The sequence below is a fragment of the Papaver somniferum genome, unplaced genomic scaffold, assembly GCF_003573695.1.
Source record: "Papaver somniferum cultivar HN1 unplaced genomic scaffold, ASM357369v1 unplaced-scaffold_123, whole genome shotgun sequence".
Lineage (NCBI taxonomy): Eukaryota > Viridiplantae > Streptophyta > Magnoliopsida > Ranunculales > Papaveraceae > Papaver > Papaver somniferum.
Window position 1 is genome coordinate 7,755,363 of NW_020621381.1, and position 17,874 is coordinate 7,773,236.

The 17,874-nt window shown below is 36.0% G+C and overlaps 1 protein-coding gene and 1 long non-coding RNA gene across 3 annotated transcripts; one reads left to right on the plus strand and one right to left on the minus strand.

Moving 5' to 3' along the window:
* Window positions 1-8,771: 8,771 nt before the first annotated feature.
* Window positions 8,772-10,737, minus strand: LOC113330985. Its single transcript, XR_003350618.1, has 5 exons — window positions 10,227-10,737; window positions 9,807-9,909; window positions 9,306-9,391; window positions 9,048-9,225; window positions 8,772-8,900 (listed from the first exon to the last, which is right to left on the minus strand). It is a non-coding gene; the product is annotated as an uncharacterized LOC113330985 (long non-coding RNA).
* An 874-nt stretch (window positions 10,738-11,611) lies between these two features.
* On the plus strand, window positions 11,612-15,142 carry LOC113331036. Of its 2 annotated transcripts, XM_026577811.1 has the most exons (11): window positions 11,614-11,800; window positions 11,909-11,992; window positions 12,208-12,303; window positions 12,399-12,474; window positions 12,547-12,633; window positions 12,730-12,818; window positions 12,917-13,003; window positions 13,140-13,277; window positions 13,916-14,021; window positions 14,267-14,475; window positions 14,672-15,142. In XM_026577811.1, the coding sequence occupies exons 1-11, from the start codon at window positions 11,732-11,734 to the stop codon at window positions 14,738-14,740; spliced, it is 1,110 nt and encodes a 369-aa protein (XP_026433596.1). In that variant the 5' UTR covers window positions 11,614-11,731; the 3' UTR covers window positions 14,741-15,142. The 2 variants fall into 2 exon arrangements, with proteins under 2 accessions (XP_026433595.1, XP_026433596.1); XM_026577810.1 differs by having other exon boundaries at window positions 11,612-11,800; window positions 12,399-12,633.
* Window positions 15,143-17,874: the final 2,732 nt, after the last annotated feature.

The following is a 17,874-nucleotide window of genomic DNA, read 5'->3' on the forward strand; positions in this document are numbered from 1 at the left end:
GATTCAGTCGTTGAAGCATAAGCGTAGGCACTTTTGGAAGCTTCTGAATGGGCACAGGCTATGAATGTTCGAAGCATCATTATCATCTCTGACAATCTATGGTTGGTTCAAGCTCTTAATGATGATCTAACTGGCATCCCTTGGACAATTTTTTCGTATGGTCAAGACTGTAAAAGAGGCTTTTCTTTGTTTAATAGTTCCCAACGTAAATATGTACCTCAAACAGAATGGGGCAGCTGACGCACTGGCTAGGTTAACTAGGAAATCTCATGTAAATAGTATCTGGGATAAACATCCCCTGTTTGTATCGTAGATAAGCTACTCTGTGTTGTAACTCGTGCCTGTTGGTTTGGTTATATGAATGGTTTCTTTCTGCAAAAAAAAAAAAATGAAATATGTACTGGTAAGATTTCGCTTTAACCAAGTTCATCTTATATTATTGACGAAAGTCAAAAGAGGATCATGTGAAAATTTCGTTGTAACATCTTACATGATTTGTGCGAGACAGTCATTTGATGTAGACTCGGAATGTTTCGTATTGATCATTCGATCACTTGAAAATTGCTTTGAAGCTAATAGTTTGTGTGAGACAGCTATTGTCGTCTTCTAAGAATGTTTCAGTGACTGAAATGGGAGTTTAGAATAATTATCCATGATTGGATATAGCATAATATCCGTACTTGTATGCTAAACTGTTGCATGTTATTCCAAGTCCGGGAACCATAGTATGCATACCCGTATGCGTACTGGTTGGTTAATGAAAGTTCGGGAACCTAGTATGCATACCCGTATTCGTACTGGCGTAAGTTTCAAGTTCCGGAAATTCAACTGAGTTTGGAAGGTATGCATACCCGTTCGCATACTGGCGAACCCAAACTTAGTCTGGCCACTTAGGTACGCGTACCCGGTTGCATACTTGAGTAGGTTATGTTCTAAAATCGGTTTGTTCATGAACTAATACATTTATATAATAAGGAATGCAATCTTTTGCAAACCGTGGCTATAATGTTCATGAATTGATTCGAGTGAATCAAAATTGATTTTGCTTCAATTGTGTCTTGTATACTTCTACGAGAATATAAACAATTGAGCAACTCTAGAACTAGTTTCATTTGAGTCATTTGAACTAGTTATGGTTAAGATGAATATGGTTGATACGAAAGTATTCATATGACTAACTTCGGTTAACTATTGTTGAGCCAAAAAGGTGCACACGTTTAGGTACGGTTACTCATATTTAAATGAAGTCACTTTTCATTTGTGTGTAACAAGCTAAGTTCGATCTAACGGTTGAAAAATATTAGCTTGAGTCTAACCAGGTTTTCATCTGACGTTGAATATTGAATGCTTTGTTACTAAGGTAGCTTTGATTGAAAACCCTGATTTGAAGACTATATAAGGGAAAACTCTAGAATCTGGGAAACCTAATCCCCACACCTCTTGTGTGATACTAGTTGCGACTAGAGTCGATTCTCCTTTAACCTTAGGTTTTTCCAAAACCCAATAGGTTAACGACTTGAAGACTTCATTGGGATTGTGAAGCCATACCCAACTATTTTCTCTGTAGTTGCGTGTTTTGATCTTGCTGTTTTCTATCGTGATTGAGTACTATCTTCTCTAAGATTTGCTCGATATTTAATCCGATAGGCAAGATAAAAAGTAGTCACAAACATCTTCGTCTCATCGTTTGTGATTCCAAAATATCTTGTTTTGCTACCATACGATTAAGATTATTGTGAGGTGATTGATATTACTATGTTGTTCTTCGGGAATATAAGTCCGATGTATCAATTGGTTTCTGTTTACCTTGATTTATCAAAAGACGGAAAAAACTCATAGGTATATCCGTGGGAGACAAATTTATCTATTCAATAGACTTTATGTGTGAGACATATTGGTTTATCAAGTCTTCGACTTTGGGTCGTAGCAACTCTTAGTTGTGGGTGAGATCAGCTAAGGGAATAAAGTGCGCAGAATCCGACGTGGTTCTAGAGGCGTAAGGAACGCGACTGTACCTTGATCAATGTGAGATTGGTTAGGGATCAACTACATTCCGGTCCGAAGTTAACTTGGAGTAGGCTAGTGTCTGTAGCGGCTTAATACATTGTGGTGTTCAAATCTGGACTAGGTCCCCGGGTTTTTCTGTATTTGCGGTTTCCTCGTTAACAAAATTTCTGGTGTCTGTGTTATTTCTTTTCCGCATTATATTTGTTCATATAATTGAAATATCGTAGGTTGTGTGTAAGCTCAATCAATTGTGAATCCAACCTTTGGTTATTGATTAAATTGATTGACACTTGGACATTGGTTTTTGATACCGTCCAAGTTATTTCTTATATTCAATCGGACTCGCAAATTCCCATTTGTTTGATTACAGATTGAATTGAGAAATTGAGATATAACTCTTGGATATACTTTTCTTAAGATTGAATCTGACTGTCTAGTTGATTCTCTTGAAAGTATATTGGAGTTAATCCATACAGATTGTTAAGATAAATATTGGGTGTGGTTGTTAGACCCCCGCTTTTTCACCTCCAAGCTCCCCTTAGTAGATCTTCATCTTCAATCGATGAACGCCGTGAAATCAAGATCAACTACACATTTTATCCTAATATGAGACATAGCTATAAGTAGACTAGAAATCAAGACTTATAGTTTTGACAACTAAACTTGACAAACAAGCTTGAGATAGCAACGCTTGCGAGTTCGGCCGAGCAGTGCTATAACAATCTCCACCTTTGTCAATTTTAGTGGCAAAACTATCAATACATATGAATTACAAAATAAATAAACTTTGTAGCTTCTCATCCAAGTACCCTAGTGATTCTGAACGTGTTCAACTCAGCATCATAATTGTTGAAGATCCGTAGTCATAACAATGAGAAAACATATGTTCTCAATTATTGTTATACAATGTTATAGTGTTATTATACAGTATTAAAGTTCAACTGTATCAAAACTTTGAAAATAATCACTACACCAAAATCCCTAATTTACCACGTTTATAAACATTGAAGAATTTCATCAACGCTTATGTACGTCGCCCACAAGGCGTCACAAATTCTGGGCAACATTTATATACGTTGCTTCATCCGTTGCTTATGTGACTTGAAGCAACGTATGTAGACGGTAAGTCTAATTTTAGCAACCTGTATATCAGTTGCAGAATATATAATGTCAGTTAAAAAAACAAACTAGACTACAAAATCTTATTTTTATATTTTTCAAAATCCTGTATTACAGAACCCACTTAGAACATTCAAGATAGATACTTGAACTTGGATGAAAAGAACCAATTTATCCTTGTGGAAGGAATTACAATATACATAACAAGGTTTGAAGCATGCACATGACAGTTCTATAATCACTTGAAGTTGATACAAAAATTCAACAGTTTATGGACAGAACTAAAACATGACACTCTAGTTTAAGTTACGGTTCAGAGGATATAAAATCAAAACGAACTCAACAAAGTAATTACTTGGCGTGCATTGGTTGTCTGGTGGTAAAGTTCAATAAAATGCTCTCCCCTAACAGACCACCTTTGCTCGACTTCAAGAACATGTATATTGCATTCAATTCAAGAAAAAAAAAAGGAGTCAGACCCTTCCGAAGATTTAGGATAATAGAAACTCACAAAAGCCATCGATGAAATGAAACAACTAACTGAGATTGCACATTTAATCAATTGACACAATAAGAACATCACTCTTGGTTTAGTTTCATGAATCTTAGCCGGTTAGTTTATCTATTAATCAAAATAATTCTTACAACAAATTAATCAAAAAAGAATAGTGGGGTGGATAACAAACCTTTAGCTCCTGATGAATTGAATTCAACAGTAATTGAACGAGAAGAACATTAACAAAAGCAAGTGGTTCGAGAAATAGTGAAGTACCCTGATGACTGGTCCTCTAAAATTAGTTTGCGCTTTTGAAAGCTACGACATCCCTGAGCTGATCCTTTGCTTCCGAAAAAGGTTCAGCACAAAGAGCTTTCACTTTTAGCACACTTGGAAAAATTTCATCTGTAAACACACAGACAACGGTTTCCAATGTATTAGCTGATCAGACGCAAAATCTATGGTAAAAAATTTAGAATCGGGACTATAAATATTTCTTTTTACATCATCTTATTTCATTTAAACCCAGAAAACTGGGAAAGGTTGTTCTTGAATGCCTGGAAATATAAGATGAAAAGTCAACATTATATATATTTGATGTGCTTCAAACCTGTAATTGAATAAATCTCAAACGCAGAAAAAAAGAAATAGTTGTATAGATAAGAACTTATATGCAGGCCCGGAGTTGTGCTAAAAAGTTATTTATGATGGACAATAATAGTAGCCATTGCTTCCCAAAAATCAATACATGCAATCATTATTTTATATGAAAGTGCATACAACTCTGCACAAACTGATGTAGGGTCGTAGTAAAAGCCCAAACTTCTGCTTGCTATAGTAACTGAAAAGAGAAAAAAAATAGTATCCAGTCAGCACACTAAGGAGCACAACTCACAATAGAGAATACTGAGCTGACGAAATTAGAGATTTAGAGATATAGGTTCGAGATGATGCAAGAACCCAATCACAAGGAAATCAGAGACCAGTTATATACAAGTAAACTAAAAAGATAAAGACAATTAAGGATAGAGATGAGCATTATCTCTTCAGTGTAGGAATGACTCCAGCGCATTCTTGTTGGTATCAACTTCATGGTCCTTGGCCGTGTCTGCTGCAGATTAAACCCATCGATCCCTTCTATCACAGTTGATAGGATATGAGTTATACTAGTGATAATACCACAAGCACCCAGTAGTCCCCAGATAATCTCCAGATATTCAACAATACTCCTTCAAAAACGTTCAGATCAGTTAAGCTAACTTACTATCTCATGAACAGGTTCAAACACCAATTAACTTGAGCATATAAACAGAAAGTTATGCATCATCCACATATAAGAAGTCAGATACCATTAACATTAACTCGAAAAGTGTTCTGAACAAAGATTTTACCTTTCCTGTAGTTGTGTTCTCTTTTCCTCCGTGAAAGAATCTATTGCAAAGTAAAGTATTATCTGCATAGATCATTATAAGTTTAGACTGACATGTAAACCTGACAATAACCAGGTAACTCACTCTGTATTATCATATACAACATCAAACAGGAAATTGAGTTAAGCAAAGTACTGGAACAAATAACAAACCTCTTAGTGGGAAGTAGTGTTCTTTCTGTTGGTGCTAGTATAACCATGGAACTCGGCCTAGACGTGCTCCTTTTCGTATTCCGAAGATGTGGTTTTCTCATCCGGATTTTTTGAAGATGGTGGAGTTATCTTGGATGGCGCCGGTGTATGGTAATCATGGTTTTATCTTTCCTTTCAAATTGAAGCGGTTGAAGGAGGCTATCAAGTATCAAGTTACGGAATCAATCTGTTTTTGGCAATGTCAATGCTAGATTAAAGCAAGCAACTTGTAAGTTTGAGGTAGCTAGTAGAATTTCAGATGTATATCCTTTTGATGTTTCTAAACTTAATAATATGAAGGATGCGCTTGTTGAGGTTCAAGATATTCAAAGGCAGCAGAATATAATGTTAAAGCAAAAATCTAGAAATAATTGGTTGTTGGAGGGTTCTAGTAACACTTCTTTCTTTCACAACTCTATTAAAATTCGTAGAAGTGCTAATACAATCTCGGAGCTTGTTGCTGAAGATGGGAGTACTATTACCGATCCGGTTCATCTTAGTGCTCATGTGGTTTCTTATTATCAGGCTAAATTCAATGGTGAGGATAGTCAGGTAAGTGAAACTCTTTTTGATTATGATCATGATTATATTACTGTGGAGGAGTCGCATATGTTGGATGCTATTCCTACTTGTGATGAGATTAAACAAGCGGTTTTTGATTTGGGAGCTGATAGTGCGCCTGGTCCGGATGGTTTCTCGGGGTGTTTTTATAGACATTGTTGGGAGATTATTCATAGGGATCTGATTTTAGCGGTTACTTATTGCTGGTCTTCTAAAACCATTCCTAATGGGGTTAATTCTAGTCTTATTCTTTTGCTTGCAAAGGTTAGGGGAGCTGCTAGTTTGAAGAACTTTAGGCCGATTGGTTTAAGTAATTTCTTCTTTAAGATTTTTACTAAAATCTTGGCTACGAGGCTTGGTAGTGTGTTGGGTAAGTTGGTGTCTGAAGAGCAAGTGGCTTTCATGAAGGGAAGGAATATCCATGAGAATATTAGTTTAGCTTCTGAGATGGTGAATGAATTGCACATCAAAAGGAAGGACGGTAATTTGGGTTTGAAGCTTGATATCTCTCAGGCTTTTGATACTGTGAGCTGGTCTTTTGTTCTTGAAGTTTTTAGAAGGTATGGTTTTTCTGAAGATTGGTGCTCTTGGATTTGGAAAATTCTGAATTCGGCGCGTATTTCTATTCTTCTTAATGGTAGTCCGGAGGGTTACTTCAAGATTAATAGGGGTTTACGGCAGGGGGATCTCTTTCTCCTCTTATTTTTGTTTTGATTGAGGATGTGCTTAGTCGCAACATCACTAAACTCTTTCAGACTAAGGATATGTCAGAGGGTTTTTAGGGAGAAGAGCAAGATTTACTTTGGTGGTGGGACTTTGAGTAGGCGCCAGACCATTGCTACATTCTTGGGTATGGCAATTTCTAACTTTCCTGATAGGTATTTGGGAGTTAAGGTGATGCCGGGAGTGGTAAAGTATAGTCACATCAGCAACGTTGTTGATAAGTTGAGGGATCAACTTTCGGTTCTGAAAGGTAAGATGTTATCTTTTCAAGATAGAGTTGTGCTTGTTAAGAATGTTCTTTCGAGCTATTCCATTCATAACATGGCTGAGTACAAATGGCCGGTAAAATTCACTCTTCAATGTGAGCGTGTGATTCGTAATTTTCTATGGTCGAGTGATTCTAATCTTTCTAGAGCTTTTGTAGTAGGTTTTGATAAGATTCGTAGTCCTTTAAAGGAAGGTGGTCTTGGGATCACTAGCCTAAGGACTATGAATAAAGCTTTGCTGATGAAATTGTGGTTGTCTATAAAGTCTTCTCGTAAGAGGTGGGCTCGGTTTTTGGAAGCCAAGTTCACTTGTAGGGATGGTCGTATTAAGATGGCGGGGGTAAAATCTTCTATTCTTCCTGGTCTTCGTTGGGTTCATAAGGAGATGGTGAATAACACGAAGTGTTTTATTGGTGATGGTAGGGATACTTCTTTATTCTTTGATATTTGGTATGGAGATACAACCTTATCTAGTGTTTTAAATCGCACGGATTTAGACAGATCAGCTCGTGTTTGTGATATTATTGTGCAAGGAGATTGGCAGATTCAAGGAGTTCATTTGCAGCTCCTTTTAAGTGCTGGTGTGGTGCAGCAAGATTTACCAAAAATTCATATGGGAGTGGATAGGCGTATTTGGATGCCTGATTTACAAGGTAAATTTTCTGTCAAGGCAGCTAGGGAGTTAATTAGGAAGAAACATCCTATTTTGAGGGAGGCGTGGCTGTTATGGAAGAGGGTGGTGCATCCTTCTTTGCCGGCTCAGAACTGGAAGTTTATTCATGGTGCGTGTGCAATTCTTGATAAGGTACGCAGCAGATTTAAAATTCAACTTGCATCTAAATGTAGTGTGTGTCAGATTGAGGAGGAGTCTCTCCAACATATTCTTTGGAGCTGTAATTTTGCGCGACAAGCTTGGGAGTGGATTGAAGGTATTTTCAAAATTAAACCTCATTATGATATTATTTCTTCTTACCAAGAGGGCAAAAATCATAGTGGTTGTTAAGGATCTGTGGTTGGTAGTGAATTTGGTTGTGCGTTCAGAATTATGGTTCACTAAAAACAAAAAAGTGTATGAAAAGAAGAACCTTTGTTGGTCTTTATTTCAAAAACGTGTTTTTAGTTTGATGCAAGAATATTCAGTTCGTATGAAGAGTTATATGCATAATTCTTTGGAAGACTTGAGAATTCTGGAGTTTTTTCGAGTTCGGCATAGAAAGGTGAAGTTTACTGATCCTAAGGAGTGTTTTTGGTTTCCTCCTAATACTAATGAATTGCTTTTGTGCATGGATGGTGCCTCAAGAGGTAATCCAGGGGTGGCGGGAGCTGGTGTTGTTGCAAGGAATGCAAATTGTGAAGTGGTTGGTGCAATGTGTATTGGCTTGGGAGTTACTTCTAATTATTTGGCTGAATTGTATGGTATTATTGTGGGTATGGAGTGGGAAGTTCAGTGGGGATATGCTTGCATTGTTATTAGATCAGATTCTACAAGTGTGTTGAAGGCTTTGGAAGAAGATAATGTTCCTTGGTTTGCTAGGCAAAGATGGATGGAAGTTAAAGGTTTATATGGTTCAATTCGTTTTGAACATTCCTTTAGAGAGGCAAACTTTGCAGCTGATGCAATGGCAAAACGTGGTTGCTTATTAGAGGATGGGGTTGGTTTTCACTTTGAAGGTCGCCCAATTTTCTTAAGTTCAATTGAATCTCCAAATGTAATTTATTATCGTTTTAAATAGGTTTTAGGAGTTTTTGGGGTCACTCTGATCTCTTTTCTCCTATTTCTATCTTGTAAATATCTTTTTTATCAATATAATTTCTTGACTTAGCAAAAAAAAATAGTATAACCATGGAAAATACATTCAATGTATTGGACAAGCAGCTCAGGAATTTGAATGGTCTTTATAAGATGTCGAATGAATGGCTTGATCTCGACTGAACTTTTTGAAGCCCAACTAGTGCATTTGATTTATATCATGAGAAGTAGAGTTTTATAACCGACCTTTATGATATAAGCTGGCGTACCAGGCTGAGGAACATCAGCCGTAACATGACCACATCAATGAGACAACACCGTATAGATGGCAGATACACAATCTATTGGGGTTTGTATCTGAAAAAGTACAACAAGTAGGGCCGAAATGGTAAAAGAAATGATTTTATAAAGAAACGGTTCAAAGTGATCGATAGGATTTCACCAATTACTTATATTCTTGTTTTTGTTTTTCTTTGGGAAGTTCACAGAATAACCAACATTCACCTCAACATAGTATACAGGTTCCATAAGACGTGGAGTAGCCATGAGGAAAGCTGAATATGCAACCCGTCAAGCAGTTGGAATAATCTGACCAGTGCCTCGATATATGGGTTCAATCTTGATCTTCACATTTTTGATAGGTTCGTCACAGAAAGGTCCCTCACGTGCTCCCCATTAGAACCTGTAGATAAAAACATGTAGACATTAATAATAATGAGAAATGAAAAAGGTTAGTCCTGAAGGAAACTTGGTGAATTTTACCCTTGAACAATGGAATTTTTGACAGCATTCAACAAGTTCTTATCAGCTTTACTGGGAAGGCAATCATCTAAGAGGATGTTGGGTCCCTACAGAAATAATGTTAATCACAAAACATATTAATAAAAATCAGAATATCTGAAAATAACATAAATTTTGGATTTAGATAGTAAACCTTACTAAATCCTCCAAAATTGGTGCAAGTGCACAAAAATACATTATAAGTAACTCAAATTACAGGTTGAAATTAGTTGTGTTATATGACAAAATAGAGTTTATAACATCCACATCACCTTCTTACCTGGCCCAAAGACCCAAACACCTCTTGATGCAAGATAAAAGTCTAAAGAAAAAAAGATAAACTAATTCATCTGATGGATCATGGTCACCTTCGCTGGCCATATATATTAACTTTCAACTCATTAAATTTTTAACTCTAATTACTAATCCAAAGGGCTAATGGTAAAGAAGTGAAAGAAATTTTAAAAGCAGGTAAGGGCTAACCGTAAATGTGTAACCTTTAGAAATACACCCGACTTGATGATCTCCTTCAGATAACCAAAGCTTCGTACAAAGTCCATAACAAACACTATCCATATCTTGTATCCTAAAAGATGAACCAAATAACTCATTTATCAGAATTTCATAAAAAGAGAATCCCCAACAAAGAGATAAATTATTTCAAAACAAAAACCAAAAAAATAATAATGAAAGAATAAATCTTATCTCAAAAATGAAGTTAGTTACATGACAGCAAACCTCACTTCTTTATTAACTCAAAATTACAAAAATTAAGAAGAAAAGCTACGGTTACAAAACTATAATGTTGAAAATAAAAATCACGACAAAATAGAATCACCAACAAAAGTTATGAATTATGTAATACAATTGATAATTTTATGAAGCATCAAATCATGCCCTAACCTAATACATCCCACAATATGTAGTCGGACATCTCAAGGAATTGATTAGCGGAAATAATGAAGGTGTTTATTTTTCTCCGTAACGCTAAGAACCATTAATGGAGAATATGTTGATGAACCCTATTTTTGGCTACTGGAATCAATGGTAACGTAAGATAAGGAGAATCTGGGTAACTCGAATAGGGTTCGTTGGATTAGGGCTTAAAAGGGGGAGTCATTCTCATCCTGGATTTATCTTCTCCACTCGGACATCTCAAGGAATAGATTAACGGAAATAATGAAGGTGTTTATTTTTTTCCGTAACGCTAAGAACCATTAATGGAGAATATGTTGATGAACCCTATTTTTGGCTACTGGAATCAATGGTAACGTAAGATAAGTAAAGGAGAATCTGGGTAACTCGAATAGGGGTCGTTGGATTAGGGCATAAAAGGGGGAGTCATTCTCAGCGGGGATTTATCTTCTCCACTTTTCACCATTTTCAAAGCAATATGAGTCGTCGATGGATTAAAACAGCCCGGTTAAGGCCGTCTGGTTATGTAAAAACCATTTTTTTTTGTAAGAATGATTAAAACAACCCGTTTAAGGCCGTCTGATTGTGTAAAAACCATTTGTTTTTGTGATAATTCAAGAGATAAAGATTTTTTGTGTTCTTCTTCTCTGCTATCGTAGTTGTTGTTGTTGAAGATGATGAAGACGATGAAGATTTAAAGAATGAACTCTAATTTTAGATCTTTTTATTAGGTGTTCATTCGAAAAAAAATGAACTCTGATTTATGTTGTTTGTTCATGTTAAAGGATGAACTCTGTTTTAGATCTTGAATTATTAGGTGTTCATTCGAGAGAATGAACTTTGTTTTTTATGGATTTTTTGGTTGTGTGTTCATGTTAAATAATGAACTCTGTTTTGGATCTTGAATTATTAGGTGTTCATTTGAAAGAATGAACTCTGTTTTTTGTGTGTGTTCAATTTAAATAATGAACCTGTTCTAGGTTTGAATTAGTTTGTTCTTGATAGGTGTTCGCTCATTTGACGAATGAACTCTGATTTTCTGTTCATAATAATGAACTTTGATCGGGTGTTCATTTTGACGAACGAACTCTGTTTTTTTTTGTTCATTATAATGATTTTTTTGTTGTGTATTCATTTTAAGAATGAACTCGAATCTATAAAAAGCATTACCAAACACTTGATAGTTCATCAAACGGAATGAACTCTCGCAAGAAAATAAGTAGGGAGTTCAGAGTTTATCCGAGAGCATGAACTCACTTATGAAAGAAATTGAAAATTTATGAAAAATAATGCTAAAATAGTATGAAAGGATATTTTTATCCTTTTTATATTTATAAATAATTATGAACCAAACAGGAAATACTTTTTTCGCTGGACCAAACAGTCTTGGGATCAACTAAAAAGGAACCCCAAAGAAAATGAAAAAAAACTAAAAACAATGGTACCTCCTTTATAAATCGTGGAGACGATGATTTAGGTCCTCAATCAAAGCAATGGCTTCTCGTCTCTCAAACGCCCTTAATCTTTTCATCTTCATATCCCTTCTTTGTCTACGAATTAGGGTTTGTTTCTTTATCTCCTTATCTCTTTATGAATTTGACTTTAATTTCCACATTCGGTATAGCCTCTCTTCTGAATCTATGTTGAATCCTTGTTTGTTTCAATTATAGGCTGAAGAAGGTAATACTGGATCGGTGTTCTTCATTGATAGTACTAGTCAGGGATTTCTGCGTTCATCAGATCTCACCTCTCAGGTATTCAATTTTATTCTAATTGTTCTCCCAATTAATTTAATGCACCAAACTTAGTTGTGTTTTGCTGGATTATGAGATGGGATCTAGATTTTTTTTATCTCCCTATTTCGAGGCAATGAATCCTCTGGGACGTTCTGTTGAGTAGTGTTTGATTTCAATGTCTGAATTTGTGCTTCTCATGGGATATATTTTGAGTAACTTTGGTGTTTTTATAGGGTGGGTCAATGTTACTTTCCGATGTAACGGCAGCCCTGTTGATCTTGCTTGGTTTTGCGCCACCTGCTTCACTTACAGCTGAAAGTTCAATTAAGGTTAGAGGAATTATGATACTTCACTTGAATCAACAGTTCATGTGCTTTAGGTGTTTTGCTCTTGAATTCTTTACTCATGGTTTTTATACTTGCAGCTGAATGGAATTCTATCACCAAACCCATTCGGCAGGCCTCATGCTGTTCTTATGCTTGAAGTTAGTGGAACTAGAGGTTGGATAATTGATCTTTACAATGGATCTTATAACTTTCAAAGGATTTACTGTAATTTTTTCGTACTAGCAGATCAGATCCCAGCTGGGGTGAAATTTGGCAGCTACATTCAGAGCACTGTTGTACTCGATTCAGTTAAAGCTGATGTCCAACTTCCAGGTACTTGAACTGTTGTAACCCTGTAACTTGTAACCCTTTTTTGTTATTTTTGTCTGGGTTTAAAAGCAATTTTCTCAAGGTTTGAGCTTGCTGCAGAGAGGGATGAAGTCTCAATGATATCGGTGGGTGAATCTGAAGGTTCTGAATGCAATGCAGCATGCATGGAAAAAGAACTGCACGATATGGTCATCTATGATACTCCCGCTTTCTCTTTGTAACTTTTTTACTACTATCTTCTTTTTGAAGCATAGAGTTTAGAAATTTTGTTATGATTTGTTGGCAGGCAGCTGAGTTTGGTGGCTCATATGTGGATGATGAGTTGACTATTGATTTGGCCAGTGGTACTCGTTTGAATCTGCATATGGCAAAGGTGTTTACTTATTCGGATTTCCTATTTGCTTATCATATGAATTCCAAATTATTGTCTTGTGAGCAAGAATTTTTTATGCATGATCTCAAGATTTTACCTTTTGGTTCCTTAATGGAAGAGTTGACTTGTTCTACAGAAAGCAGACAGGGAGTTCACAATAAAACTTGTTTCTCTTGTTCGAGATATCAGAGGTGCGGTGGAGATACACAGGGATTTAGATGGAAGGATGAAGAATCAGGCTGAGTTAATAAAAGGTCGTTTCGTTGGCATTAAGGTAATATATGTCGTTCTCTTTGTCGTTTCCTGCAAAACAGCTGCTTAGTGTTGATGTTTTGCATAGAATTTATTGTGTCATGGTGTTACTACATTTTAAACTGTCTGATTTGTTTCTGCATGAAGGGAATTGTTGTGGGTAGATACTTAGCATATTGACCTTCTGCACTGATAGCAAGTGGAAATAAAAGCATGGATTTTTTATGTGTAGGCAATTGCTTGTTCTTTATAGGCAAGTGAGTTGAGAAATAGCTCACGGAGTGGACATTTATTGACTTGTGTTGCCATTGTATTTGCTTTCCCAAACAGTTCTATAGCAAGAACCTTCTATATCTTCAACTTTTGAAGGTGTGTGCCTATGTGATTGGATTAGTAGATACTTCAGCTATCGACCTTATGCACTGATTGCAATAGAAGTGGCAAGCCTCAAACTTCTCATGTGTAGGCAATTGGCGGATCTCTATAGAAACTTTAACTGGATTGTTAGTTATTTTGTGTGATGTTTCATGTTTAAGGTGTCAATTAATTTGAATTGATGACTGCTTCAGGTTTAATTTGTTTATAGAACTCTTTCTTTCTTTTCCCTCCATGCAGTCCTGTTGGAAAATCTCATGGATAAATTATCTTACTATATTACAGGCTTTGCAAGAGCAATATGGACCTGATGGTGTTGCTCAACAGGGAATGGAGCTCTTCCAGATGATGCTAGAAATGATATTTGATCCATTACAAGGGGCGTACCAAGGTCAATAACTGCTTTATTTCTTGAAAATCGTTATAATTATTTGAAAAATGCCGTTCCTTTTCTGATCCTACCTTTGATGCCTTCAAGGTGTTTTGAGATGACCACCCTTGATTAGCAGGACTATTTTTTAAGTTAAGGTGTTTTGAAAGAGATTGAATTGTTTCCTTCCATTGTTCCTTGTATATTTTTTCCACCACGCCCTTCCGTTGTAGCTCAGCAATACGTGCAATGTATCATCTGGACAGGTCAAATTGTAGGAGTCATCCTCTTCACTGGCGTATCTCTTCCGGAATCTGAAGCATTTTTAAATGTGAAATCTACTTCCCGTACCTCCAGGTTGTTGGAAGAGAAAGCCCCCACAGCTAGCCCAACTCATACTGTGGAGATTCTTCTGGTTAGACGGACCCTTGCTTGGATCACAGGAATTATTCTGTTAATATCAACTCTTCTTGGGGTGAGATTGCATACCACCATAGATGGACATCTATATTTATACTTAATTATTGACAGGGTTTCATGATCTTTATAGAACAGTAATCTCCTTGAAGACTAGCAAAGCTCCTTTTTAGCTCCTACTGAAGTGATAAGTTCATATTTCTGATGTTACTACGAACAGGATATTGATACTTATGCCGTGTTTTCTTTTGTAGATGTTCTTTCTATTCAATATGCCAATCACAAGAGATACCCTTCTTTATTCGAACGTCAAGCTTGACTAAGTACAGGGATCGGCTTAATCTTCCACATGCAACGAAGATCCAAACTTTTAAGAGCTGCAGTAAATTCAAATTCCTCTGGATATTTTGTAGCAATGTTGTAGAACTGGCCTTGTAGAACTGAATTCCATGCATCTCTTTGCATTATATTATTTTTCTTGTTAGAGAAACCAGTCATGGTTCTTGTTTTGAGTGTGTACTAAATGAGCAATGGCGGATCAGATGTGTAATATTCTTAGCTTATTTAACTGAAAAAATGAGGGAAGGGTACCGAAAACTGCTGATATCCGTCTTCTTTTCAAATATTCGTTAATGTGTAGTGGCTGCACAATAGTCAGATGTTCACAAGTTTGTCATGTAATAATAACAGAAAAATAAAATATCATATGATTTGCTAGTTGTTTATCCAGCTTATTACAAAGCAAAAAAAAAAAAAAAGGTTAGAATTTCAGTTCATAATCAACTTTTCTTGAAAAGGATACAGTAGAACCTCCATCGATCGATAAACCTCTCGATATTATGGTTCCAACTTGGGTCAGCTCTAAACAGTAATAACAACCTCTACATTTTAGTATTAATAGTTTTTTTTCTAGTCTGGTTTTAAAGAATTTACCTCCATAATAATTAACAACCCATAATTTATCTAATTCTGACTTGAATTGAAGGTCTCATTATTAAAAACTAGTTTTCACAAAATGCAAAGGCCGCGGTACACGCTTGCATCCACAAAAATGAGGCAAAGTATTTTTTGGATCATTTTGTAAGATATTGTTCTATTGACTGTAAGTTTTGTAACAACCATCCTTCCTCATGGAGTGAACTCCAGTTTACTTATGCTTCTTTCGAAGGTACGTGAGGCAAATTCTCTTAAGAATTTTAGACCGATTGGTCTTAGTAATTTCTTATTTAAGATTTTTAAAAAGATTTTAGCTACTCGTCTGGGGACTGTTTTGGACAAGCTAATTTCAGAAGAGCAGGTGGCTTTTATGAAAGGTCGAAATATTCAGTTTGGCCTCTGAGCTGATTAATGATCTTCAAAAAAAGAGGAAGGATGATAATGTTGGCCTTAAATTTGACATCACTCAAGCTTTTGACACTGTAAGTTGGAGTTTTGTTCTGGAGGTTTTTAAGAGGTATGTGAAAAGACGAGGGTACCCAAATATACCTCAATCTAAAACTTTTCCACCTATAAGTCCTTTCTCCGAAAGTGATTGTCTATGGACTAAGTCGAGACAATACAACTAATCGGTTCACACTTCGTGTGATCGTCTATGGATACGAGATCGACACAATACGACAACAAGATAACTTGTGTGATTGACTATGGATACAAGATCGAGACAATACAACAACGAAGTATGTTTACTTGATAAAAGGTTCGGACTTAAACAAACACAATAGGATTGCTATCAAGTAAATAGGAATTAACGTTTGTGTAATTTACTTTAAATTATAATAACAACAATTATAATTGCGGAAAATAAAAGTAAATGACACAGCAAGATTTCGTTAACGAGGAAACCGCAAATGCAGAAAAACCCCGGGACCTTGTCCAGAATGAATACTCTCAGGATTAAGCCGCTATACAACCTCTAAACCAACTTCGTATAGTTGAGACCAAGCAATTAAACCTATAGTTCACCTAGTTCCGTCTGTATCCCTGTGCCTCCAACTTGCAATAAGTCACGCACTTGGAACAATTCCTTTGGTTCGTATTCCAAACAGTAAAGGAACAACAAATCTGTTCGGTAACAACTCTTCTCAATCAACGTGATATGAGTTTGACAAAAGGCTCTTCCGTTTATCCCAACAAACTCCTTTGTCAGGTCCTTAGATCTATCTTTTCAACAACTACCAAAGTAATTGTTAAGAATATGCAATCAATACTTTGAATCACAAAAAATTGTATTGATGCCGATCTACTAAACTAATCAATCCAATCTATCACAAAGATAAACCGATTATAGTTGGATCCTTTTCCAGCCGAAACAAGTTTTGTGCACACCAAAGATTATTAACCCAAATATCTTCTTTGTCTTCAAATCTTATTTGATCTTCAATAAACACCTGGACACAAACAACTTGAATCTCTTGTGATCAATCACACTCAAAACGGAGTCTGATAACGATGGATTATCACAAGACGTCTTTAGAACTACAAACAGTCTAAAGATCCCCGTCGAAACTTCGATCTAGTTTGAGTGAATCTTATATCAGAAGAGAAGATTCTCAAGCATAAACAAACTAGGTGCAATCAAAGTCCAACAACCGTTAATCAGATCAATCGGAAACTATTAATAAACTGCAATTATCTAGTTTCCCACAAACGGTACTCGCAGAGCTTCCCAATCCCAAAGAAGTCTTTAAAACAAGCGGTCGTAAGAGATTTCGCCTAATTAGGGTACTTTCCTCTCCGAATAGACGGCTCCACCAGTAACAACATAACTAGGTAGTTTTGCTGGCTCTGAGGATTAGTTTGCTTGAAATGCAAACTTCAATGTTTATAGACCAAGGAAGTTTGGACACCAAGGAATTTCCAAAACCGAATATTCTCAAAGATATGCAATAAAGCCAAAAACGGTTTTCATAATTCATGGAAATGCTCTGTCCAATTAATGACCAAAATCTCAGTAGAAAATCTCCAACTAGTAAATGCACATTACTAATTTTTATTTTCTAAAGATATGCATTTTAATTGCTGGAAATTAAAAGCATATAAAACTAAAAACCTTTATTAAAAGATTCTCAATTTATTTCGATCCGCGATTCTCCTTTAGCTATTAAGGAATATCTTTGAACAATAAAAGATAAGAGTTACTGCACATGTTCAATATGTCGACATCTTTACTTTGTAAATCCTTTTTCATACTTACAATCTTGGAACCGATTTGCCACACTTCCAAACAAGTTTAGAATTGGTTCATCTGACTTCCAAGAACTATGCGATTGTTTATCCTATCAAATCACAAATCATGGGTTTCACGGTTCTACCAAAACAAGTTTCGGTTCTACCTCCATGTGGGTACTAGAATTAGTCACGCTAGTTACCAAAACTTGGTTGACTAGGTAGTAGGATCGGTTCCCACATATATATGGTATCTAACTTGTATTTGTTGCACATGTTCATAGGATCGGTT